Here is a 27,996-nt window from a genome sequence, read left to right on the forward strand (position 1 = left end):
TTGCCTTTTGTTTCATCAAAGCGTCTCAAATCAGTAAAATAAAAATCCAAACTGTTACATGTTTAAGAAACTTGTTAAATTAGACTAGAGATGCACCTACAAAAAAATCTCAAAGGAAAGGCCGAACAGGCTCGGGATGAGCTGCTACTTCTATTTACTGATAATTTGAGTGGTATTCCCTTTTTAACATGAATTCGACGTAGAACGGTATTTTCCGCGCCAAGAACTATGTTCACAGCAGCTGAGTCATGTTAAACTAATGGAGCTGTCGCCATAAGATTAAACGAAAAGGCAGTGATGGTGTTTGGATATCAGATCTTACACAGCATTGAGTTTCATGATTTTATTTCTCTGTTTTCTACTTAGTTTTAGTTTCAATTGAGAAGATATATCAAACATTCAAGACAGTGTTTGACCACATTTCCAAACACCTCGAAGTTCGTCAAAAATACACATGTGCGCGGCATATTTTGACCTCTCGGTGTTTGCAAATGTAGCAAGAGACGGTCTCTAGTTTTTCATTCATTACTCGTCTAACTCAATAATAACTCATCACTGTTAGGACGAAGAAAACCATAGTCTGACAGTGTTTGGATATCTGATCTTACATTTTTAACATTTTATTGATCATTTTCCTCTTTATTTTCGGTTTCCATAAAGAGGATATATCAAATACTCGAGGCAGTGTTTTCAGTGTTTGACTTATTACGTGACAGAACCGCACAGAATACCGTGTTGTAACGTGACAGAATCGCCAAATTAGCGCAACCTAGTCCGATTTAAAAAACCACTTACTAAACCGTTATATATCACTGTCATTAAATTAAGATTCTTCTTTTATCTTTTTGATCTCTAGAGCTATCCGCTTAATATCTTCTAATCCTTCTTCTAGTTGAGTTGCTGTTGTTTTCTCTTCCTGTTCCTCTGTTTGTTCGTGTTCGTCACCATTCTTTACCGCACTGTCCTCGTTCCCAGACAGTTGTTTTATTACAAGTGTCACGTAGTGGTTCAATTTATCGTAGTGTTCCGGTGTTAACCTATCCTTGAGAAAGCTTATTATTTGTGGCACACACCGGCCCGGTGCATGTATCATGCAGTTGGTGTAATGCTGGAATAAGACCGCTGATGCCAGGTGAAGAGCCATGGCAGGCTCATTTTCTTGTCGAAGCTGTTCTTGGAGTGCATAGCGGCGTTCTACGATCAGTTGCCTGGGAAATAACAGAGTTTAAGGTGTTACGTATAAGCTTAATTTGAACTGAACACCTAAGTAAGCACAACAACTGACGCGAGAATTGAACAAAAGGGGCCATCCGTTTTGTTGCAGGCAAAGGCCGCGTGTTCCACTGCTCGCTGATGTAGCATAACAGTTTAGACTTAACCCAACGATAGTAGATACTTTGCAGAGGGTTCCTATTACGAGTCCAACCAAACAATTTGCCTCAACTCCTATTCAAGTCACTATCTTACCAGGTATTACCAAACTGACGAGATGAAAAGCATGCCGTTTCATGAACAATAAATATCGGTTATTGACCAAGTGAGAGGTTAAGAGGGCTGGATATTGGCCAAGTTCTTTTTTTGCGGGTTCATGGACCGAGAGGGAATATCCAGCAATCTTGATTGAACAAGCTTGGACAAAAAAGGACTTATTAAATGCCTGTCGTGGTACATGTAATTTTTCTTGCGGGACACAGCGGGTAGTCCCGAGCGCACAAGCTAGCGCCAACCCGCTCGGGTAGCCAATTACAACACAGGATTCGGTTCATCTTGCCAGCTCACGGAGCTAGCCATATTATAATTATACGTAATGGACCACTTGTATTTTCCATGACGTGTTTGAGAAATAAATGATTCCAAAAAAAATTTCATCTGTGTATTCAGTTGGACCCAGAATATAGAAGTTGTATTTAGTCACAAACTATTTGAACTTTCACACTCTTTCATCATAATTGTCTTCTTTTCAGAGTTTCCTACAAGCTTTCAACTCATTTTGTCAATGCATAGCTCTCCATTTGTTGTCAAAAACCGCATTCTCATGTTTAGACAAGGCAAGAGTCATGGAGCACAGAGACCGTTGCACATGTAAAACGACTGAAAAAAAACCCCTCACCTTTCTCTTTTCTTATCCAACTTTTTCAACATAAATTCGCAGTATCCAGTCCCACAAATCACGTCGAACTGGGTAAAGAAGTCTTCTGTTGCCTAAAAAAAAAAATTGAAAAACCAGACACATGATTACATCTTCAGCCTTTCGGTTAACCGGGGTTCCCACGCTAAAAAGTTTCCCTCTGTACTGCGATGGATTGATAAAACGAACCATTCTCGAGAGGTCTAAGCAGGATCGACTTTGATTGGTGGGTTTTTTAAAAAATAACAAAAATGACTGGAAGTAAAGCATCAGGAAGCTCGACTGCTAGACATAAAACAATTCAACCGGAAGTCCGATATTTTCGAACACGTTTCCCATGAGAATATCCCAGTGTCGCTTGCTTCCCAGCCACTGACGTAGAGAAATGAAGATTCTGCGTACGAGTTGAACTCAAGGACGTTCGCTCGAAAATTTTCTAGTCGATAGATTTTTTTAAAATTTTTACTGCAGTCTGATAATGAATTACTTGTGTCAGAAACGCAAAAAAAAATTGGGGGTCACCGACTTCGTTTCAGAGATAAAGGGAGTGGAAAACTACCCTGATTTTGAAAAATTAGCGCACGTAATTCGGCATGGTCTACAGGGGTTTACAGCTAAAAATATCGAACTGGGTGAGTCAACGGAGGCAAACAATCTTAGTCATATTTTGTAGAAGTGGGTCTGTTGCGTAAATATTCTCAAATGTTACCAACGTTTTCACAAAACTTAACTCTTCATGAGGCATTTGAAACCGTCGCACAGATAAACGAAGAGCTAAACAGAACGGAATTCGATCGTGTATTTTGCAAAAAATTCAAACTTCTAGTCGATAGATTTTCTTCATTTTTTCGCTAAACGTAGAAAATCGGTAGAGAAAATGACTCATCAAAAGAAAAACAGGGGTCACCGAACGTCCAAGATCGTGTGAATTTGCGTGCGCAGTAAGGATGCGCAGAAACAATTAGCGCGAACGTCCTTAAGTTACAAAGTTGCATAGTTACCATGGAAGCGGAAAGCTTCCAAAAAAAATCAGGAAAAATGGCGACCGTATACATTGTTGTCACGGCGTATCAAGCTGAACGGCATATCAAGTATGAACTGAATACATGTTGGAAAGCTCACAACAAGGTTATTTGGCGGTGAAGCAGTTAGTAAACTTAATACATGGTTGCCACAGACATCACTTTTCAAAATTCCCTGACTTTTTCCTGATAAAAATAGCATTTCCCCGAACAAAAAATTACAGAACTAGTAGCAGCTTCTAGAATGAACTTACAGTCATCGTTTCTACTCGTTCATTTAGACTGATAAGTTTTCAAGAAATTTTCCTTCTTCGTTAAGGAAAAAATATCGTTGAAATCACATTGACCCCAACTGTTTTTTCAAGCCTTCAATGGTATTAAATCAGTCGTGTTAAATTATTTCAATTTTCCCTGACTTTTCTTCAAAATGTCAATTTTCCCTGACTCAAAATCAATTTTTTCTCCTGACCATTTCCTCACCTATGCCAACCCTGTAATAACTACGAGAAGATCGGGCGCGTATCCTGTTCCAGTCGGACAGGCTTTACTGTAAGACCTGACACCAACATACAAAGTCTCCTTAACAGCAGCTACAAATGTTCCACGAAACAAGTGGGAAACAAAGTCGTCTTAGATAAAGAAACACAAAAAGTTTTAGATGGTGAAAGACGAGGACACAGAATGAAGTTAAAGAAATACAAACCTTTCCATTTAAAGTGGTATTTAACTTGACCAATTCTGTTTTTATTTTTTCGGGGAATTTCGAAATGATCTTCAGGCGATCCTGTGGAATGACAGAAAAGGAAAACCAAATACATCACTGTTAACGTGGGAGTGAATCTTCATAACTGTCCAGTACAAGCCATGAAATCCCTGGTTTCTACACTTTGATATAATTCCATCCTTCTCTATGTGTGGAAGTGTAGAATACCGTGACAAACTAGGGATTTTCACGACCTTTCCCCCATCATTTCAACTGTTCTCATTCTCTACTTGGCTCTGCACTTCCACGACTTTTCGCAGACGGGATTGTATTTTGTTTAGTATACGATGTAATTGACTTTTTCTCTTTACCAATAGCGATAAATATCTGCAAAACCGGTCCTGAAAGTTTCTGAAAGGTTAAGGCTAAACTCGTACATAGCTAACCAGGCAGGCGGGTGATAATCTGCGGTACAACAAGCACCACAGTTGCGCTACTTGTTTAATAATTTTCCTTACACCTACCTCAGGGGTTAGAGCCGAGTCGTCGTTAATAGTTAGCATGTGGTCAGCGGCCAACAGACCAACAGCTTGGTTCACTATGTCTGTACAAACAGTTCGTAGGAGATGGCGACATAACTGTACTTGAACATCATCTGTCAAGATCAACACAAAACAATTACTTCTGGTTAAGGTCCCCACTGTGTCCGTTGTTCTCCCTGACGAGAGAAAACTCGAGGTATTCTTCAGAGAAGAGTCGTCTGTCGAAGAAGATAAAGTAAATGCCCGAAGTACAATAGGGACTGGCTCTGTGTGTTCAGAGAAGTGTTAGCTGTCATGTGTGATCTGCAAAGTTGGAGGCACGGTGGCCTAAACGATTAGCGCGCTGGACTCCGGGATTTTTGTGTTGAGGTCTTGGGCAGGACACCTTATTCTCTCAGTGCTTCTCACCCCCCAGTCCCCCAGGTCTATAAATGAGTACCGGTAAATTTAATGCTTGGGGGTGACCCTGCAATGGACTAGCATCCCATCCAGGGGAGAAATGAAAATACTCCTACTCGCCTAGCGCTACAAAAACCGGGATAGGCTACGGCTGTATGGGCCATTAACCTGACACAGAATTTAATTTTACCTGTTAAGTTGGGAAGAGTTCATTATGAGACTGTCCCGAATGTACGAATTGAACATGTCTGGGTGCTACCTGAATAAATTTAGGAACGTCATAAGAGTTTCTGTAGCAAGAAATGACTTTGTATTTTCTTACTATTCAATTGTTTGGAATGCTAGTACAACCCAGGACTGAACCGGAGTGACTTGACTGAAAACCAAAGGACCTCAGTAATTGTATTAGTACTAACAGTAGTTCTTACCGGTAAATAACTTAATTCCTTTATCAAACAGTTTGGCATTAGCCCACAACACGCTGACTTTGTCCTGCACCTCTGAGTGACTCTTACGTTTTTTATCGCCAGTGGACAGGAACACAGAACGAGCCACTTCCTGATAATACTGAGTCAGCGGTCTGTTGCAAGATAAAGAAGCACCATTTACTAACCAAAAAGGTGCAATATTAAGAGAACTGACAGTGTACAAAACTCTGAATAGTGTTTTGCCAGCACACTTGAATATCCTAAGTATGCTTGTCACACAGTCCAAATAAAGGACGATTGATTTACGTTACAACTGTAAAAAGATGTACATTTAACCATTACAATGTCCTACATTTCTAGATAGTAGTGTAAACTTACTTGAACAGGTAAGTTGCGACTTCTTCAACAAGTTCATCTGAACAACTTGGAAATCGCTTTTGTAGTTCTTCTGATATCTACATAAAGAGATCAAACGTATAAATGACAGATAAATAAATAAAGAAACAGTTCAATTTTACTGTAAGCAGTCAAACTGACGCCCAGAATAAAGTTCTACTCACAGCTTCGGTTTGCAATTTCCTTTTCAAGCTCAATTATCTACAATAAGGTTTCAAAAAGGTACGAAGAAAAATTCCACTATCCCCCATCCCTACGCCACTACTTTCCTGCAAGCCATTATGCCCCCCACCTCCAGGCCCATGAACGAAAAAGGGCCAGCCTCTAAGGTCAATTGCGTTGACGACAGCAAAGAAACAGCAAAACTTGCCTCCTCAACTGTCATAAATGGTAAATCAGTGGAATTTTGTTTAGGTCTTATGTCTTCTTCTAAATCTTCATCTCTTGCTCGGTCCCTCTTCTTGTCACGCACCTGATATTTAAAAAGAAATGCATGTACTATTGTACATTGAGAAAGGAGATTTAACTTCAAAGAGGGTTGGTTGGTACGGTGGCTTAAAGAATAAGGTGCCACTTTACAACATACAAAGACGTTTCAAGACATTGTGATAAAATGGATACAACAGTACAAACTTTCCAGGATAAATTTCGATTCAAGAATTTTATTGAAAACAGGAAAAAAAAAATATGATTCCTATTAAAGGTTGTGACGACCATAGTAAAACAGCATACAAAATACTTAGTACGTAACCTACAGTATGAACCAAACGGCTGAATGAGTGGTGCACAGGTCTTTTAATGCCAAGAACCTGAATTCCACTAGCCCAACAGCCCCAAGCTTAACTCATGAACACATTATGAAAACAGCCAACACACTGACATTCTTTAGCAGAGATTCCAACCTATGTATGATTTCTAACATACCTTTTGGGTCTTGCTTTCTCTTCCTCCTCGTCCTCCACCCCCTCCACCCCCGCTACCACCACCACCACCACCTCCACCTCCCCCTTTACTTCCGCCACCAGCTGCCTTTTTCCGTCTTTCTTCTTTCTTAGAGTCCCGCCTGTCAGAGGCGCCTGCAGACGCTCCCATAGAAGACAGGTCTTTCCTGGTAAGTTCAGAGAACAGGGCGGGAGCCTTGACCGCATCCTACGGATAATGATACAGTGGAACCCCATTAATACGGTCACCAATGGGCTACAAAAATCTGTCTGTATTAATGGGGTGACCATATTAAAGGGCTTCTTTCAAATAGAGAAAATGACTGACTGAGCTTTTGTTCAGGCCAGAATAAAGTGGCCGTAATGATGAGGTGGCTGGGTTCCGCCGTACACTTAATAGTCCCTTACTAAGCTTGGAGGACCTACACATATGTCAAAATGAGCTTGTGATGAACAAACGTTCCCTTAACGGGAAGAAAAAAACACACTTCCAAGTTGCTAGGGCAAAAAAACAGTAAAAAAAAAAATTACAAAGCTGAAAACAACTAGGATGTAAGAAGATTTTTAATGATTTAGATACATTTATTTGTTTACTTAACTTCACCTAACTAAAACACTTATATATACATGTACTGTTTATTAGGCAGGGAGACCATTACAGCCAAGCCAATTACAGTGGATCCCTCGTTAATAGGACTTAAACTAAAGTTACTCATATATAAACAAGAAAAATAAAAAAGAAACAAAACAAAAGTTTGAATTGTTAGAAACAGCATGACAGCGGGCACAGAAGAGTCCTTGCTTTGCTGTTCCTAGGACAGATTGTTCTCCATGTTCTTATGTCGACAACCTCGTACAGATCTAGAGTCCTATTTTAATATTGAAGTAGTAAACGATTAAACGAGGCTAGAGAGATGTAACGTGTCCGTAACTCAGTCGGCGGGATATTTCATGCGTGGCAAGCGCGTATGAAAAAAGAGCGTTGATAAGTAACAATTCTACTTCTGATTTGAAACACGAGTGGCAACCAATGAGACCTCAAAAGCCAAACTTTTAAAGGAAAATATGAACCAAGGGTGAAATTTCCAGAAGGATGGGGAGGGGGTGGGGGAGGGGGCTCAAACCAATAAACCCTCTGTGGGAGGGGTAGGGATAAATCTAGAACAACATAATACAATTGGATTTGAATCAGTGGAGTAGCAGTGCAAGATTGCAAGGAAGACAAAAAAGGAGCATTGATGATCAAAACTGTGAACTTAAAGCATATATTTCTGGGGTGGATACAGGATTTTAGAGAAGGGGGCTCGAGATACAGAGCACCAAAGGGGATCCCTTAAAGGGATAAAACTTTTAAATTGAGGTCCTTAGAAATGGGATTTCCGGCATTCTGAGGCCAAGTCAGTGTGTTATAATGTCTCATTTTCTTAATTTAGGGGGCTGGATTGAACCCCCTGAACCCTCTAGATCTGCCCTGGCATTTACCAGATAGGTTAATTATGGGTCACATTTAAAGCCAGTCAAGAATGGTCACTGATAACTTACTGCCTTAGCCTTGTCTTGCATCAGTTGTTGGAAGGGATCTTTACAGTTTTGTAGGAACTGTTCACTGACCACAATACTCTCACAAAACACATGAGCTGAGGAGCGACCAGAAGCCTTCAGACAACCCTGTAACAATTGGGCGGCATCATCTGGAGTAAATGGCGATGGAAGGAGAGGCTACAAAAGAAAAAGACATCGGACTGAAATGAATTATTTCAATGAAGCAGTTTCAGATTAGGGCAGTGGTGATTGCATCGTGAAAATTGCTCATTAAAAAGTTTATCAAGGAGTACATGATACTGTGTGTTATACATATACGTCTTGGTATGTTTTGTAAGCCTGTAAACAGGATCTGAAAATTGACATCACAGAAACTCATAAATTTTCAGAAACATTTGAACAAGTCAATTTTCAAAGAGATCACACGGGACCTGAGAGTATCGGAGTTTGACAGTACATGAGTCAGAGCAAAAGTTTGAATGCAAACTCTTGGTCATGCTTAAATCAGTCATATCAAAAAGATAAAATTTTCTGACATAACTGGCTAAAACGTGACATTTTCATTTTAATGAATAATTTTGCACTAAACACTTAAAAGTCTAGAGTTCAAAATTACTTCAGAACTAGCTCACCAGTATGTCGACCCATTCACCACTGGACAGAGCTTCATCGATAGCAGCTTCAACCTGGTCTTGTAAAGACTCACCCACACAACAGGTGGGAAGAAACTTCACTGGTAACTTTTGAAACCTCCTCTTCAAAAATTGTCTTCCGTCAGTAATACCAAGCCGTGATAGCGCATCATACTCTGAACAGGAAACAATGAAATATTCAGTAACAATCTAACTTAGTTTACTTATTCAAACTAAAAAGAAAATGATCTCTGAGTTTTCACGTACTTTTTTTAGTTGATTCCCTTTCTTGATATTGTTTTTTTTTTTAACAACAAAAAAAGGACTTGTTAATGTGTACCCAAAATTGTAGTTAGGTTCACTGTAGTTAAGGTACATATTATCTCCTCAACATCATGCCAAGAAATATGCAGCATAAGGGGATGGAGAATTGGCTTTCAACAAAATCAATGCCTGACGTCGTAGAGATAGGCATAACTTGGGCCACCTTGATTGTTCAGTTGAGATGTGTTAAAACATCTTGTAAAGAATCATGCCAGTCAGTTACTTACCAATGTAGCCATTTTGGTTGAAGAAGTCATCAATCCAAGATGTCTGTGTCTTGGAATAAATATCTGGAACAAAGACAGCCTTGTCCTGTCGCCCCTGTATGCTGCCTGATATGCGACCCTCAGAGCATAACTGGTCAATATCAGCTATAGCAGGAAATAATAGTTATTACCAGCACAGTCATTTTCGTGACATATTTTCGGTGAAGTATCAAACTTTGATTAAGGGAAGAAGAGTAAAAAGCCCCGAGTTCAACTCCTCGACTGCGCTGTGTAAATAGCCAGCTGGTCAGCCTCCAACTACTGTAGCTGGGATTCTTAATAGTCTATGTTATATTTAAAATATTTGTTCATTCATTTACAGTGTCCCCAATTAGCACATTTAATAGTGCTAAACATATTTGACACTTAAATAAACTTATTGTTAATATTATTATTATTACTATTATTAATTTATTATTATTATTATTATTATTATTGTTGTTGTTGTTGTTGTTGTTATTATTATTATTATAATAAGGTAAACAGACGTTTTTCGCTTGGGCGGTTTGTTTTCTCATTACAGACCATGTGATATTCTCTAGAGAATTGTTCCTTTGTCCGTCTTAAAATTATTTTATTCACATGCACATGACTATTTGAAAATTTGAAAGGAAGAATTCTCAAGAATATCATCACATGGTTTGAAATGGGGCAACAAACCACCCAGTTGAAAAACGTCTATTGTACATTTTCCATTTCTGTGACTTTTACTGTCCTTGAAGTTTCATTCCCTTCACTTCTGCAGGATGTTCTAGCACATGTAGGTAACAATATAAATGGTGCTGACTTAGCTATCCAGTATACGGTCATATCTTGTCATAGACAACACATGAGGATCAATGTTCAGAGAGATCGTGAAATGAAAATGAGGCATACTCTGCAGAACCTAACCACCAACATCACAAATGATCCCCAACCCAACTTGCATTTAACAGGACATTAAAAACTTAGGGAAGAAGAGTAAAAACAAGGAACAAAAAAGACAGCAAAGGGATACAGAGAAAGCTCAATGTCACATTTGCTGGTGATACCTTGCTGCTACAAATGGGTGTACATGCTTGGTTTTACACCCATCAGCCCTAGTCTACTCTGCAGGCCTTCAAAACCCAACACATTTCGCAGTGCTTTACATTGTAACCTGTAGTTCTGACAGTGGATCAATGAACTTACTGTAAAAGAGCTTTTCCTGGAATCCGTACTGAGCCATAAGAGATGACACAGGAGTGGGTCTGGAAAAAAGCAAAATAATGTCACTCTGTAAAATAGTGCTGGGATCAATAAACATGAAACACAATTTACCAGAGTATGTAGCCATCAAAAATGGTGGTAAAAGAGCAAGAAAGCATCAATTTAAGTTGCAAGTCTCTGCTTATTGACGTACTTTGTTATAGCACTAAACACTCCTCTTATGCAAGCCATTTGCCGAGCCACAAATGCATCAGTAAATAGGACGCCTCTCTCGAGTTGATCAAGCTGCCCATGGATGATTGTTCCTAGCCGGGCCTCAACAATCTACAGTGCAACAAGAGAAAATAGGAAACAATCATTCAGAATCAGATGCATCCACCACGGTGCATGTACATTGTAAACAGTTACATGTCTTGAATTGCAATGTGACAAGACTCTAAAGGCTTCAAATTTCCAAGAGTGATTTGACAACATCCATAGGCATATGGGCACCTTCGGACTTGGGGGGGGGGGGGGGGTGGTGACCTTACTGACTGAAAAAAATTACAGTGCTCGAAAGCAAGAGTGTTGTTCAAATGCACTCAAATCACAGTAAAAACAAAACTGTTCACAGGTCTCACGTCTAATGAAACTGTTATCATTCCAAAAATTGTTATTTTGAAATGTCGCATACTCTGTGACCTTGATCAACAGCCCAGTAAAATCAGAAACTTCTAAAAGAAACAGTTAATGGTTAATGGTCGAATGATACAAGGTTGTTTTGATACAAGCCACAGTTTGATAGAAATGGAGGTTGATTTGATACACATCTAAAGTCAATTTGATAAAAACTCAAGTCATTTCATAGCAAAAGTAAACTAGAAGAAATATCCCAATGAAAGTCTTTTTATCTCCTTATCCCATACGACAGCAATCTGTCGAAAGAATGTTACTCCAGAAAAAGAAAAATCATGTTTGTCTGAAGGTCTTGGAACTTTTTTGATTCTGCTGGCTGAATATGCTGAACTTCTTCTTTGAAACAAGCCCGATTTGAAGGGAAGTCAGACGAGCCATCGTCCACTACAAAACAAAAACATTTAGTATCGTTTGGCAATTCTAAACTTGGAAATTCTATTTCAGACTGCTTGGTATCTTAAAGTTTTGTATTGAATTGACTTAAAATGTGTATTGAATCAACTTTGACTTGTATCAAAATGACTTGCATTGAAATGACTTTGTAATGAAATGACTTTGTATCAAAATGACCGGACACCACTTTGGTTGTTAATTCTTCCTCGTACAGAGAGTTCATGAAAATTTTAAAACCACGCTTTGTAGAATCATTCAAAATGGCTCTTTTCAGAGCCACCACAAAAACAAAAGTCTCGGTCTTCATTTGCTTTGATTCTTTTGTCATTGTTTTGTTGATGGAAATCATTTCTCATGATACACATTTAAACTATATGGCTTTCCCAAAACAGAATACCTTGATCCTTATATCATTCAACGTTAACTCCAATTTGGCAAGGCAAACATCAGAGAAAGTAGCCTGCAAGCCTGGCCTGGACAAACTTTTAGAATGTTAATTCTCCCAAGTACTTTTGCCCGAATCATGAGTGTTTTGCCCAAGAAATGTCAAAAATTTTGGAAACTAGGGGGGCTGCACCCCCTGCCCCCCCGGACCTGTATGCCTAAGACAACATCCATTATCTCCTAAGAGCATCAATGCATCGTGAAGTAGACTGCAGGTGATGAAAATATTGAATGCATCGACTACAGGATATTAGAGCGGCTCTCCTTTGAGTATTGCAAGTAAATTTGCATTTGCTTTCATTGGTGTTGTGTAACTACATGTATGCTAACTATGCTTAAAAAAACCAGCACCACTTTGTGATCCAATCAGAAGTTAACCCAGAGACAGAGCAAAGTGTATTAGAGAGGTACCCGTATTGGAGAGGTAACTATGACGATGTCACTTTTAGGTGTCTACTGAAAGTTAAGAGTGTTTAGTAACTAAAATCAGGCCCAAAAGTGATATGTTCTGGTATTAGTATCGCTGAAAGATAAAGTGTCGATGTTTGTGTAACCGCCTACAGAGTAAGAAATAATAATTGTCATCAAGAATCAGAATGGACTGATGTCATTTTAACCTTGAATTCTTTAGGCCAAAATTACTACGTTCAACCATGGAGGACTGAAATTCAGTGTATGACTACATCCAAAAAATATTTCCTTACTGGTTTCCATATATAAGTAAAACAGTTGTTAAACACAAGTTTTGGATGCTGCACCATTTTCAATACCCTCAATTATATTAGGTGTCCCCAATTAGTACAGGGATGTTTCCCCTTGGCTAGTTAAATTTTGAGAAATTAAAAGAGTTTTTTTTATTTGATTTGAATTTGATTTGACATAATACATGTATGTACCTAACAAATCCAGAACATTAAAATTTCTAAATAAAAAAAACAAAAACATATATTAATTGTTTTAAACTGTTTGTATTTACTTGACTGAAGATCATTTACTTTGCAAATATTGTAGATTATCTGTACATGTATCATTTTACCTCAAGGAGGAAGTCAGTAGACAGTGTGAATGTCTTGCTAAGCTCTGAAATAATCACTTGACCAGACTCCTGCAGGGTGTCATTGATCTCCTCTGCAACTTGGTCTAAGTAGTTACTAGAGTCGCAAGAATACACAAGGAGGTAATTAACCATAAATAGAGACTGGGATGTGCTATACGATCTCATAAATGAACTTGCAAATTATGCAAATTAATGCTATATTAACAAAAATCCTCCTGTGTCCTGTCATGTTTGTGATTGTGCAGCTTTGTCAGGATATTTGCCATTTTACAGACTGTTTATGACAAATCAATCCATCTGGTACACTGTAGCTTTTTACTGCAGTTATATTAATTCTTGATTTATTGTGTTGTCCAGCTGTTTGATTCTAAAACTCTTGCACAGTGTAAGATTAGTGATTCTTGTTCTGGATTTGATGTCAGTCTTGATCCAATTGTACGAAGAACTGAACTTTCTGGTTTCAACTCTCTATCAGTAGCTAATAATTAGGTCTGTTTTAATAAGGGGAAGTGGGTTGAGGGGTGAGGGGTGAGGCATAAGGGGTAAGCCCAAAGAGCATCTTGGTTACCCTGAAAAGCACTCCAGTTAGCATGAATTAATTTTGCTCATGTTAGCCTGTTTATGGCAAGCTCTCAATAATGTTACTAATTCTCTCACACCTCTCACCCCTTACTGCTTGCCTATTTTAACATGTACAAGTTGATAACTGCTAGAGCCACTTTATACATGCACAAGGAGAATAAAGTTAAAGAGTATGTAATTGTCATCCTGATCATTGGATAAGGTCAAAAGACAATTAACCATTTAAGCTTCACCACACCAGTGGAAAGACTAAGGCAAGTGTGAACAATCTCCCCTCTGCCTATCTCACTTGACAAAGTAAATGGGCTGATAAATATGTACATGTGATACTCAGGTTGTCGTTGGTTAGTTCTTTAAAGTGCACCTAACCCCAAAATTTTTTTTTCGCTAAAACAAATCTAGACTTTATTTGAAGCATTTGGGCGAAGAAATTTTTGAATTTGGTTGAATCCTCGATTTTCTATGCCCTTTCAAAGTCGCGATTAAGTGTTTCACGACCGCGTTTTAGGGAGTCTGGGGCGGCGGTACCTGATGACGTCTACCCAGGAACCAAACACAATAGCGCCTCAGTCAACTCTCTGTATTTGCTCGAGAAAATAGAACACAAAACTAATCATTCCGATGTATTTTGGGGCTAAAACGTCCAAGTTTTGTCTCAGAATCATTTCTTTTTCGTCACTGGAGTCAGAGTTAAGTTTCGATTCGGAAGGCTCCGAAATAAACTTCGATCGAGCACGTTCGACAACTGTGAACTCACTGCTTAGAGCTTTGAGAGCAATTTACAATATTTCAAGCGACGACGGGGAAGACGTCTTGGCGGACGAGCTGCTTGTATATTAGGAATGGAAAGCTAGATACGAAGTGGAGGAGCAGGCAAACGAAAAGCAGGAAAGAAAACTCAAGGACTGCTTTGGATGGTAATTTCGTCAACTAAACATAAGATTCCCACGCGTGTTTATAGCCCGTTTACATTTGTCCTTACCGAGATTGTATTTTGTCAAGGTTCTGTTAAATCCAGTTTGTGTTTTACTTTCAGTTGAATGCTTCATGTTTATAAGAGCGACGTACGTGTTGCAGTTTTCGAGACTTGATGACCTCCAAAACATTGGCTTTGATCGATTGAAACTCGTATTGTTTGGACCTGTATTTTTGAAGCTGCGGGAAGCAAAGCGGAAGGAAACATTTCATACAATTACCGATTTCACATTGTCACACCTTTTAAGTCATAACTCCAAATAACCAATGTAAATTGTTCTCAAAGTTTGCAGTGAAATTCGTCGGATAAGCGAAAAGGATGTGTTCCCTAAGCGGTCCGCAGATAATGTTACGCGGTCATATTTTCGACACTATTGCACAGAATCTTTGTCGCACTGCTGATTTCCAAACCTTCGAAAAACTCTGTGAGTCTAACAATTTTGTTATCATGTAATTCTAGAGGATTAATCTTTGACTTTCATCTAAATCGAAAGAGAAATAAGTGTTGGTTAGCCGCGTACAGTTGCGATCTATTTACATATCAGTATAACGCTTCTTGATCATGACCGGATCACACAACTTTGCCGGTTATGTTATAAATACTGTGGGATTGGAAGATATAGGTTGTAGGTAGTATTTCTACAAATCGCTGGTTAGCTTTAAGCAGAAAATTTATGAAAATAGCGTTCGAAAGTCTGCGGAACAAATTCCAGTGAGAGTTCTTCAATGGTTCTCACAGATTCAGTTCGCTTCTTTCGGTTCGACAAAGTCAACCATCGTTTACGTCTTTATTGCACCATTAGTCGATCATCGTCAGTAAATTGTACAGTATATCTTTCTTTAAATCTGGAATATTGCTGCAACAGCCGATAGCACCTCTGGAAGGCGTTTCTGCGCACTTTTCGAATGTGTATTGCACCATCCTGAAGGAAATGAGAGGAAATGAGATATCCAACCTTTCTGGGTAGACGTCATAAGAGCTGCTGGACCCATTCTCCTCAAACTCGGTCGTGAAACAAAATGGCGGTGTTTTGGAGCTATTTTCGAGATTTCGTCGTGGCACAGAAAATTGAGGATTTAACGGAATTCAAAAATTTTTTCGCAGAACTATTTCAAATAATAACTAGATTCGTTCTAGCGAAAAAAACTCTTTGGGGTTAGGTGCACTTTAATTACTGTTCTGAAATACCTTATAGTTGACTTCAGCATGGAAGCAATATTCTCAAACTCATTCATCAAGTTAAAACAAAGAAAATCACAACCGTGAAGGAGATTTGGATACCTGGTCTTAATTAGCATAGATTTTGACGATTTTACTTCTCCGTTTGCTCCTTAGTTTTTGTTTCGGTTAAGAAGATATATCAAACACTCGATACAGTGTTTCATCGGCTCTCCAAACACCTCGAATTTCGTCAAAAATACTCCGCTGCGCGTCATATTTTCAACTCTCTTCTCGGTGTTTGGATATCCCAATGAAATACTGTCTCTCGTGTTTGATATATTACTTCAACCTTACTGTACTGTTACAAGAGTTTTTCTTTTCTTTGAACACTGGGACAGATTATTTTGTGTCGGTAGAAGAACAAGGACAGGAAGTCTAATTGGACCAGAGGACATGTACAGTTGTATGTATACCATGTATAAATCAACCCTAACAATACTGCAATCAGCTGCAGCTGTATTAAGTAAATTCTGATTTAGCAAATTGTAGCACTTTAACTTTAACAGAGATGCCTATGTCTGGAACTACAAGACTAGTGATTTAAAAATAGAAATCATTTTCCCTGTTTCTATCGCGTTTTCATGAACACGAGTGAAATTTTGGGAGAAAAAGAAATGCTATGGCAACACGAGCCAATAGGCAAGTGTTTCAACAGGTTTTTGATTTCTCCAAACTTTCACAAGTTTTCCTATGCCAGTACCTTCATAGAAACACAGAGAAAACATTTCCTATCTTTTTAAGAAAACAGCCCAAAGAAAATATCAAACAAAGTGACTGCAACAACTTTTCTGTTTTTATCAATTTCTAGAAATACACTTTTAACCCGTCAGCCCACATATTTTCTTTGGGCTATTTTCTAAAATCATACAATTATAGTGCACCAGTTGGACATAACAATGACAATAACTGTATGTGAACAGTGTTAGTATCTTGGCATAATACTGACTCAACTACTGATTATAATATTCCAGTTCTAACTTACTTGTCAATAAGTTCTCCTTGGATGACAATCAAATTCTTGTCATGCTTTACAATTTCACTGACTTTATTCTCAATATGGGTTAGGTCTACACCTATAATCTAATAAAGAAAATCATCAGGTAGATAAGTTTCTCTTAACAGAGGAGCCACAGCACCTTTTATATTACACAACATTGATCATGTGTTCTACACAGTCCAACCTCCACCAACGCTGTTGACACGACTTGACAGGTTAGCTAGTAGCCATGATAGAGAGGGGGCCACCTCTGTATAAATATCTATAGCTACCTCTGAGTCTCTACAGCAGCCAGGAGTTTTGTCCCAACCAGTGAAGGCTGATACACACACTTAACTTTCATCAAGCTTCCCCAGTACTTGAGGCAACTTCTCTACAGAACCTACAGTTGAAGCTCACTATCTCAAACTCCCCGCTCTCTCAAACTCCAATAATAATAAATAATAATAATACATAATATTTTAAGAGGAGGCCTCCAATCACCATAAGTGGTTTTCAGGAGGGTCCTCTGAGAAAATAAATGTTAACTCATTTTCCCCTGGATTGGCTTTTTCAGATATTTACCCCGTCTATGGACTAGCTTGAACGCACAGTATCAAGAGCTATTTTTCGCTTCCATTGAGAGTTCAACATAGCAAGGTTCAACCATAGCTAACTCTTGCCTAGGGTGGTCATCATGAAGAGGTTCATGTCAACACTTTACAAGAAACAGAAAAGTTTAAAAGTCCCCTAAGACTGTATGTGTGAAACCAGTGTATAGATATGTACAACTGTTGAAAACAACCATGCAGTACTCACAACATAAATTCATTTATTTGATATTAATTCAGAAAAATAATCTATTTTAAAGATGGTCTCAGAAACGATTTAATTTTAAATTAATTCAGATCTGTGGGTCAATAACTAAAACCAACCAATCAGATTGCTCCATTGCTGGTCAAATATTCTCTAAGTAATGGACTGGGCACTGTCCCAAATGATCCCGTGTGATCACTGTTAAAGATTTTCTGGTAGTTGTTATGGCTCATGTTCCTGAAAGAACTTGCTTTTACATAAAATATTTCTTTCCTTTTTTTTTTTCAGCTCTCTTTTCTTTCTTAATATCAAAAGTAAGTATATGCCTAGCTGGCTCCCTATCAGAATTGCACACTTGAAGTTTGCAATGTTATTTTCCCAACGTGATGGTGAGAACTTTTCTAAAATTATATTTTTAGTTGTATATTAAATTTCTTATCAACCAAGCTGGCACGGGATCATATTGGAAGAATATCGGCCCTCAGTTTTTATGTCAAGCCAGTTAAGGCCAAACGCGAACTGTCAGGAACTTGGCCCAATGGTTTTCCAGTGCAGCCCTTGGGCTTGGTTGGTAGGGGTAGGGATGGCTTATGATTAAGCTTACAATCCCGCCATGTGTACATATTCTTAGGGGCAGGAGGAGTTAATATTTTCAGAGGTTTATAAACACATTTGAAAGAAACAAGTAGCATTTAACAATCAATTTTTTTTAATTAATCCAAAACAACAGTAGACTTTCTATAGAACTTATCTGAAACACACTTGATAAATTCACGTACAAACACGTCATCATTCCAGAAAATAATGGAGTGACTCATGTAGGGTAATCAACAAAAAATAAATATCACATACCTGCTGTAACTCCACCAAATTAACTCTTCCTGAAAAAGATAATGAAAATGATAGTTCCACTACAGATTTCACCACAAATTTCAATTAAATAACAGAGATATTTACCTCCATGAACAAACAGTTCGTCTTTTATCTCCCGTTCAAGCTGTTGTGGGGTTAAATATTCCTTGCCATCCGTGGTATAAATAACCTCGACAAGGCCAAGACCAATCAATTTCTGTACTATCTCAATGCAATTTCTTTCCGAAAGTTTGTGAGCCGTGCTACTCAGCTGAGCACGTTGAAAATCGGCCGCTAATCTTTTTATCTCATCCCAATCCGCCATGTTTTGGTCTCTTTTTCTCCTGATCCTGAGCCTGCACTGGCTCAGCAGTAGCCTTGATAACAAATGCACAGTAAATCTGCGCATGGTTATTTTCAAGATGGCGGCCATTTCGAAGCAAGAGTACCTCAAACGTTATTTGTCAAATTCTGAAGGTGCGAAAAAGAAAAAGAAGAAAAGGATCCCTAAAACGGCGTCCAAACATCCAACTTCTATCATAGTGGATGACGATATAACTGTCAGAGATATCAAAATCCGAGATTCCGCGCAAGAAACGAACGAGTTCGAAGGCGAAGTCGATGAAGCTCCGGCCGTTTATGAGGAGGATGGCGTCACAAAAATATCACTTGAAACATTCAAAAAGCGGGAAGAAGATAAGAAAACAAAGTGGGCGCCAATTAGCCTAGAATCGCAATCAGTATTTCATACGGAGGCAGGAAAAAGACTAAATTCTAATAGTAACAATTCGACACCAAGAATGACAAGCAGAGACGGAGAGGACACTCCAAATTTGTCTCCTCGAAGGAGTGGAGTGCTGTTCGACCCTGATCAATCGCCACCCGGGAAAAAAGACAGAGGCCCTCCACGTAGCTCGGTAAGGGACTCGTCATCAGACGGGAGGAGAGATGTCTCTAGTGAGGGAGGCCATAGTCCTCTGAGAGCCAGACGAAGAAGACACGATTCTGGTGATTCGCTCCCAGAGCAAACACATTGTCATAGTCCTGACTTATCACCCTCTAGACAATCACGGTTACAGGCAAGTCCTGACAGATCCCTTAGGAGGAGAGTTAGAAATGACTCCCCTGACGTATCCCCTGCCCGCTCAGGATTGAATGGAGACTCAGACCAGTCACCTCCCAGGAAAAGAATGAACAGTGATTCTGATCAGTCACCTCCAAGGAAGCATGCAAATAGTGATTCAGATCAATCGCCGCCAAGAAGACAAAATGGATCCGAAAGAAGAAGTACAAGAGGTGACAGTTCAAAACAAAGGAGACAAAATGAACCAGGATTAGAAAGAGTGTCAAGTGGTTAGTACAAGTTTATGGCTTATATTTTCTGGTCCACTTATTAAGGAGGTGCATGCTAGGGATATACATGTACTTGTTTGCACAACTGGCAAATTTCTGTGGCAGAGTCATTTATGTAAGAACATGTTTCCTGTGCCTTTTAATAGCATGTGAACTCAGAATTTCAAAGCCTAGTGGTGGAGATAATAGTCAGTCATTACACATTGTCTGACCAGATTCTTGAAGATGTCCAACTAATTTTACATTATGATCTGACGTAATAACCGAACATCAAAATGACTTGTGAATCTGACATGAGATAATTTTCTGAAAAGCTTCGGGTGCATTGCTTTGGAATGACGTATATGTAGCTCTGCCTCAAGAGATCACTCGGATCATGCTGCATTAAAAGAACCGTTAAATCCCTATCCACAGTGGATTCATCAGTTCCTTTGATACACCATGCTCCATGTGATCTTCAATCACATATTCTATGATCTGGATTGTACTAAAGGAATGCACCCTAACAGCTATATGTAAATGGTGGTAAATCTAAGGGAGGACTGTAGCTCCATATTGGATCCAGAAATTCTCCACTCTCTCTTTAATCCCTCCCCCTTTTGATCATCTCTGCCAGTAAGTGATTATTTTCTAAAAATTAATGTTAACATTCTGTCAGCCTGAGTTATTTCCCTTAGTGACAGGCTAATCAAATAACATACCCTAAATCCTCAAATTGGCGTCCCTCCCCCCTGGAATAAGTGCCCCTCCTATCAGACAAAATTTAAAATAAGCGCCCTCCTCCCCCCCATTTTCTGTACGAATAATTAGACAACAAAGGATGTGTAGTTTCACTTTTGTCCAGCATTTTTTACACATTCATTAGTAGTTTACATCTTTACAATACAGGAAACATCACTTCTTTTTTTCTAAGTAACATCCTACAATTTCTAGTTTCAGTTTGTGAACATGTTAAGAGTCCCTGTCCATAAAAATGGAAAATAACTCGGCAAGGGTCGAAAATTCGATTTCGCTCATATTTTCATGGTAGATAGGCTAGGGCATGACAAAAACTACTGGATAGTTTTTTGGCAAAATATCTTTATTTCAAAGAAATATGCAAATTACCAAATTCCGTTAAAATCGTCATTTAACGCACCATTTTATTAAGCACGTTTGAGAGCCTCGCATGCAAAACCACATCATTCTTCCGTCTTTAAAACACTCAAATATTTTTGTGCAATGTTTAAATGTGTACTGGGTTGATTTTAGGGAATGTTGCGTTGTCTTTTTGGATGCAAAATAATTAAATTTCGAAGATATGTATTTCATTCACTTAACAGTACTTCGTGAATATAATTAATTTTCACCATGTGCGAAACCTTCAAATGGATCAAGCTTCTGGTGGTTGAATCGCAGAAGGATGGTCTACAGATTCCTGTAAAAATTTCTTTGGGCAAATGATTGTGAGCGACGCAAGAGCTTTTCAAAGTACGTCAAAAATGCAAATATTTGACCATCCGTCGTCAAATTTCAATTTACGGGTTAGACGTATATTTTAGCATGCGCAACATGACTTGACCTATAATAAGTTGAAATAGACACAGAGCTGATAATTTCGAAATGTTCTAACCTCATTTGCTGTACAAGGCAGGTCCAAAGCCGATTTGACGTGTTTCTCTCACCATTCGTCGCACATAAAGCAGAAGTTTGCTTTTGTTTACATAACGTCCGATGTAAATCGCCAACTGTCAACTTATTTAACGGTCGAATACCATGAATCTGTGACCCTCTTTCGACACATATGATCACCACTGCATCTAATTCAAAAACGGCTAAGTCATTTGTAGATAGTTGTTTGCTTTGCACTACACCAAACTATTACGTTTGACCATCATGGTTTGATGGCTTGAATCCTTGCTTGCAGCGGTTCCTTGTTTGTCACGCAATGCTCTCATCCCATTTTAGGGGGTAGGGGTAGGACAATTTCTATCCTAATACGTAAGGCTCTGTAAGGCTTGGAATCACTGGGAGCACACAATCGTGTTGAGTAGGAAGAGATTGGATTAAGAAATGAAAAGAATGAATAGTTTACCATTGCCCCTGTTGTTATCTTTTACTCGACCACCGCTACCTACATGCCCTGTGTAATACTGTAACGCTAAACTCATACCTAGGTCTTTTCGCGCTATGCAATTATTTTTGGTTTACATGTAAAACAGTGGGCTACCCTCGGGGAAGTGGGTGGTGACCACTTAATGGGGCTAGCCGCTTAAATGGAGGTTGGTGTACCTTGAATATTTAATTTTTCACTGTCGGGCTATAAATTTCTTGGTGAACATGGAGTCAATTCAAGACAATCATGATAGACGTGTGTTTGAATTATCACTTGTCATGCACCTTCAATTTCAGACTCTTATCTGCCATCGCTCTTTCCAAAACAAAGTTTTCAAATTTTGGGTGGCCGCTTAATAGGGGTAAAGACAATAATGAAACGGCAGGTATATTTTGCAGGGTGCAGGTTGCAGGTTGCAGGTTGAAATTTAATTATAACTGAAAAACCGCTGGCACCACAAATAATTAATAACCTATATACTCGTCGGGGGTTCTTACATAAAGTAGTTCGCCTCTTTCACATAGTGAAAACACGCTGTTATTAATATTTAGGCCTTCTTTGGTAATCTTCTAACTTGTTACGCCGTGTACAGAAACCAGAGACTTCGTACGCTTCCCAACATGTTTGTGATCGCACTTGGTTTGAGCGATGTTCTCATGTCCATCGAAAACACGATCGATCCGCTATAAGTACTTATCGATCGACACGCAGGGACTGGTGAAATCTCTTCAAAGCCATGTGGATGGCCGCTCCACAGATGTCTCCATCGATTCCAGATTTGGCTCGAGTCTTACCTCAACAGCAGAAGATTGCCATCACAAATGAAGCAAATAAATAAAGAAATGAAATAATATAAGATTTTAACCGACGGAATATACTAGCGCAAGCTCAGTGTGCTTTCATTTTGGTACTCACTGGGAAGAAACCAAATTCAGCAGATATTTCAGATGATATTTCAGATGTTTCTTCAAAAACAATAATTCATTGCAGGCTTAAAATCATTGAAATATACTCTCCTCCCATTGCTTCGGCCGGTTTGGCACTTAGTGGAAGCCACCTTTCTGAGCGACTGTAAACAGCGTCATGTAACAGTCACAGTAATTCTACCAACTGTACGTTCTTTCAAGTGCCAGCGGTTTTCCAGTTATAATTACATTTCAACCTGCAACCTGCACCCTGCACCCTGCAAAATATACCTGCCGATAATGAAACCCTTATCGGAATGACCAAATGGTGGCCGCGGAGGTAACCGGTCAATAGGTGTTTTATTTACAATATTTTACTGACTATAATTTTGGACTGTATTGACAACAGTCCACTATTTTCTGTTACATACCAATGCCTCGCCACTAAGCAAACAAAATACGCCAAATAAAATGGCATGGCCAGGGCTATTTACTCACGTAATTACTAATTAAATTTAGTCGGTTTTTCTCACGAATTAGACACGTTGTGATTTCCTATTTTTATTTCAACTAGTTCTTGCTTCATTGATCTATAATTTGTTTATGGCGATTTTCTTAAAATTCTAGTGAGTACAGGCACTAGCTTTATCAGCTGTTGTCTGAAACGTCAGAACGTACAACAAACGTGATTCGGACCGACGCCACGTACACTATTGAACACGATTATATAAATATACACATATTATTATATATATGCACAAACAGATGAACAATGATTAAATTGTTTCACTTATCCTGAGAGTACTCTATACAAAATAGATCAAAATGTGCAGCACATGCCGTGACAGCATTGTGTGGTGAACAAATAACGGCTGTAAGATTGTGCTGCGCCGACACGGTTATCAGCAATGGTCAGCAATCGATCAAACACAATATTTTGGCGTAGCGTAAAGCAAGCAACTATCTACAAATGACTCAGCCGGTTTGGACTTAGATGCAGTGATGTTCATAAGCACAGAAAGATGGTCACAGATTCATAGTATTCGACCAATAATAGGTTGACAGTAGGCGATGTACATCGGACGTTAACCTTGTGTAAACAATAGCAAACTTCTGCTTTATGTGCGACGAATGGTGAGAGATCGACTAGAAACACGTCAAATCGGCTTTGGACCTGCCTTTTACAACAAATAAGGTTAGAACATTTCGAAATTATCAGCTCTGTGTCTATTTCAACTTATTATAGGTCAAGTCATGTGGCGCATGCTAAAATATACGTCTAACCCGTAAATTGAAATTTGACGACGGATGGTCAAATATTTGCATTTTTGACATACTTTGAAAAGCTCTCGCGTCGCTCACAATCATTTGCCCAAAGAAATTTTTACAGGAATCTGTAGACCATCCTTCTGCGATTCAACCACCAGAAGCTTGATCCATTTGAAGGTTTCGCACATGGTGAAAATTAATTATATTCACGAAGTACTGTTAAGTGAATGAAATACATGTCTTCGAAATTTAATTATTTTGCATCCAAAAAGACAACGCAACATTCCCTAAAATCAACCCAGTACACATTTAAACGTTGCACAAAAATATTTGAGTGTTTTAAAGATGGAAGAATGATGTGGTTTTGCATGCGAGGCTCTCAAACGTGCTTAATAAAATGGTGCGTTAAATGACGATTTTAACGGAATTTGGTAATTTGCATATTTCTTTGAAATAAAAGGATATTTTGCTAAAAAACTATCCAGTAGTTTTTGTCATGCCCTAACCTATCTACCATAAGAATATGAGCGAAATCGAATTTTCGACCCTTGCCGCGAAATTAAGAATTTTTCTGATTTTTACAGGCAGGCACTCTTAAGTTTAGAAAAAATATTAAAAGTACTTGCTGCGATTTAAACTTTAGGATCAGCTCTTTATGTCGATAAAAGCCTACAGTATGTTGTTGTTTACACGCAGATGATGTATTTAAAAAATGATCACGTCAAGCCACGATTTGGGAAAAAATAAATAAGCGCCCCCCTTGATTAAGCACTCCCTTCGAATAAGCGCCCCCATCTTCTCTTAAATTTGAAATAAGCACCCCAGGCGCTAATTTGAGGATTTATGGTGCCTCAACAACCCTTGTACATGTAGTGTATTCAATTTTTAGCTTGAAAATTATTGGAAATAAAAATTAGAATGGGGTCATTGATGTTTTCAGCAGGAGGGCAACTGGTTTTCACAGGTGGGAGAAACTTTTTGAACTGAATTTCTTTATAAGAAAAAGTTTCCTTTACAGTGTAGATAGTTAAACCAGGTGGGCAAAATCAGCTGATCAATTTGCCCGGCCCTTAATGAAACCCCTGAATAACCTATAGTATTGTTTTAAGCCATTTATTAAAAGGTATAAATTATTGTAATGCATAAATAAAGGGTGAATTTCATGCCCAAGATGTCTTAAACCTCAGGAGGGTAAGCTTCTTTCAGAAATGTTTGGTATGCTAAAGGTCTTTCACTTCTCAAGGAGGTATGGGTAAACCAGGAAAATCTAATTTTCCCATTTGGTTGTTTTCTCTATCATGGCAGGACGGAAAGCTGGTCTCCTGAGTGCCAGTGACCTGAAGCGAGAGAGTGAACGGAAGAGGGAAAGAGAAGCAGAAATGTTTGCTAAAATGGATCCCAGTATTTCTGGAAAAGGCTCAGAGACAGTATACCGTGACAAGATGGGAAGAAAAAAGGACATCAAACTGGATAGAATTAAAAGGAGAGAAGAGGAGCGCAAGGAGATGGAAGACAATGAGAAGTTCATGGAGTGGGGAAGAGGGTGAGATTTTGTTCTTTTAATTTATAGCTAGTATAATCTTAACTGTCAATGAAGTAGTTTCTATTGCCTTGCCATGTGGTCACTTGTGAATGACGTAGATTGATGTTTCAACTGCATACTGCTAGACAGTCTTTTTCACGTGATGAGGTCAACTGGTTAAGCATCATCTATGAGGCACAATGCTCCATTGTGATTGGTTGGTTTTCAACTTAATGTTTCATGACATTTCCATAATCCAAAAAGAGAGTTCAAAATACACGTATGACTTGCAGCAGAGTATTTTGACAAACTTAGAGTTCTTTCTGTCAATACATTGATGTTCAAAAGACACTGTGCCAAGTTTCTGATATACCTGTGACTTGTCAGTTGAAACCAAAAGTCAAGGAGAGAAATTAAAAATGAAATGATTTCTGTGCTAATGATCAAACTACAGACACAGTTCTTTTGTTAAATAAGGAGAGTCCACAGGGTTCTTATTTGCATTTTCCCATCAGGGTCACTCAGACAAAACAAACTCAGGATAAAGTGGCAGATTATCTACATGAGATAGACAAGCCACTAGCAAGGTACCGTGATGATGAGGACCTTGAGAAGATGTTAAAAGATCAAGAGAGGGATGATGATCCAATGTTGGCTTACATGAAGCAGAAAAAGACCAAACAGAACATCAGGGAGGGAAAGAAAGGTATGCTTTGTTTCCATGACTGAATATTCTTTTTTTAATTAGTTAATTATTTCTTTGCAGGTCCTGTACATCTTCACCTTGTCATGGTGGTGAAACTGTATTAACCAAAAACTGCTAGTGGATGATAAGCTGAATGCGAGTGCATTCAGCAGTGCTTCTAGCCCTCGAAAGTCAAGAGCATTATTTTCCTAGAAAACATAGGAACACATCTTCAATTTGGTCTAGAAGATAGCTGTGATAAAGCAAAAAAATATTGTCAGAGAAGGGGCAGTGATTGTGTGCACGTGTGAATGAAATGAAAGCGTCACCAACATTAAAATGCCCTCTACCAAAACAGAGATAAAATGGAGGTAAATTTTCTTCAGTTGCCATGAGCTATCGAGTAATGAAAAAAATTAAACTTTAAGTGTGGCTACCAATGATCCTTGTTTTTTTTTTTTCCTCTAATGGCAACGCAACATCTGGGATTTATGCACTCTATAATTTCCAGCCTAGCATCTACTAAAAAATAATGCACACTCAGCTCCAATAGCAGATATGCAGCAGCTATGTCATAATTATTCTTACTAAATAATCGTAATGACTAGTTGAAGGGCATTTGCCTAATGAAGGGCAGACCCCAGTTGAGTTCTTGTTATGAATTCAGTAACAGAAATTGAACACTTACATATTCAGTCCATTGTTTTTGTGGGAAGAAGACCTTACAGCGCAAATCAGTTTCTGATACTATGACTTTCTTTTCAGAAAAACCTGTGTACAAGGGCCCTGATCCACCCCCAAACAGGTTCAACATCAGACCAGGGTATCGCTGGGATGGCGTGGACCGCTCAAATGGCTTTGAGAGAAAACGATTTGCTATGTTAGCCAACAAGATGGCGACACAGACACAAGCTTACAAGTGGAGCACCGAGGATATGTGATTGGAACTGTGATATGACTTTAACTTGACTTTCTCCTCTTCCAGTCCTTCCAGCCATGGGTGCTTTGTATGTACACTGCTGGAGTCAGTCTAATTCTTCAATGCAGCAAAGGCAGTGAACATGTAGCAAGTAAATATTGGATTCTAATGGACGAATGGACTTCTTTTTCACATAAAAATGACTACAGCTGTACCTTGTTATTATCATTATATATTGCACAAGAACAGTAAAAAAGAATGTTCTCTCAAGGCAAATCCTGTATGTGAGTGAAGAGAGCTCTTGGAAGTCACCCAAGTTTTTCTTAATGATGGTCAGGATAGCAGTTTGTGCTACATGTACCAAAATGTAAAAATGTAAATAAGTTTTACAAAGAGGAAGCATGTAACAAGCAATACAAACAGTACTTTTTCACTCATAATGCTAAAATTCTAATTAAAAATAAAGAAGTTTATTTCTAGATTCAAGGGCTTATCAATGTGATTCATTTAAATGGTCAGACTGATTTCATCTGCAAACTTGGTGAGCTTTCCATTATGCCAAAAATCTTTGAAAGTTCTGGTTGGAAGTCAAATAGAAGGGTCCACTTTTGTTCCAGTAATAATCGGGACCACCACTGGAGGTCCCACCTCTGGAGCTGGAATATTCAGGACCACCTCTCGCACAAAATTTGCTGTTCCATGTTGACAAATGGGTTCATTGCCCCAGATTTGGGAAAAGAATAGA

General features: G+C 38.7%; 2 protein-coding genes across 2 annotated transcripts; one reads left to right on the forward strand and one right to left on the reverse strand.

The window, feature by feature from the left end:
• Positions 1-328: 328 nt before the first annotated feature.
• Positions 329-18,936, reverse strand: LOC110069348 (E3 UFM1-protein ligase 1 homolog). Its single transcript, XM_089282727.1, has 17 exons — positions 18,609-18,936; positions 18,504-18,532; positions 16,842-16,939; positions 13,060-13,174; positions 10,705-10,835; positions 10,494-10,552; positions 9,285-9,428; positions 8,734-8,909; positions 8,102-8,278; positions 6,543-6,767; positions 5,989-6,090; positions 5,601-5,677; positions 5,223-5,374; positions 4,378-4,508; positions 3,854-3,934; positions 2,111-2,202; positions 329-1,208 (listed from the first exon to the last, which is right to left on the reverse strand). Exons 1-17 carry the CDS (start codon positions 18,934-18,936, stop codon positions 824-826), a joined length of 2,502 nt encoding a protein of 833 aa, XP_089138853.1. The 3' UTR covers positions 329-823.
• On the forward strand, positions 18,911-27,732 carry LOC110069349 (uncharacterized). The gene is made up of 4 exons (XM_089282728.1): positions 18,911-19,856; positions 25,431-25,668; positions 26,163-26,353; positions 27,098-27,732. The coding sequence occupies exons 1-4, from the start codon at positions 18,911-18,913 to the stop codon at positions 27,271-27,273; spliced, it is 1,551 nt and encodes a 516-aa protein (XP_089138854.1). The 3' UTR covers positions 27,274-27,732.
• Positions 27,733-27,996: the final 264 nt, after the last annotated feature.

Source organism: Orbicella faveolata, unplaced genomic scaffold, assembly GCF_042242905.1.
Source record: "Orbicella faveolata isolate gen_17 unplaced genomic scaffold, um_ofav_v1 contig_12, whole genome shotgun sequence".
In the NCBI taxonomy this organism is placed as follows: domain Eukaryota; kingdom Metazoa; phylum Cnidaria; class Anthozoa; order Scleractinia; family Merulinidae; genus Orbicella; species Orbicella faveolata.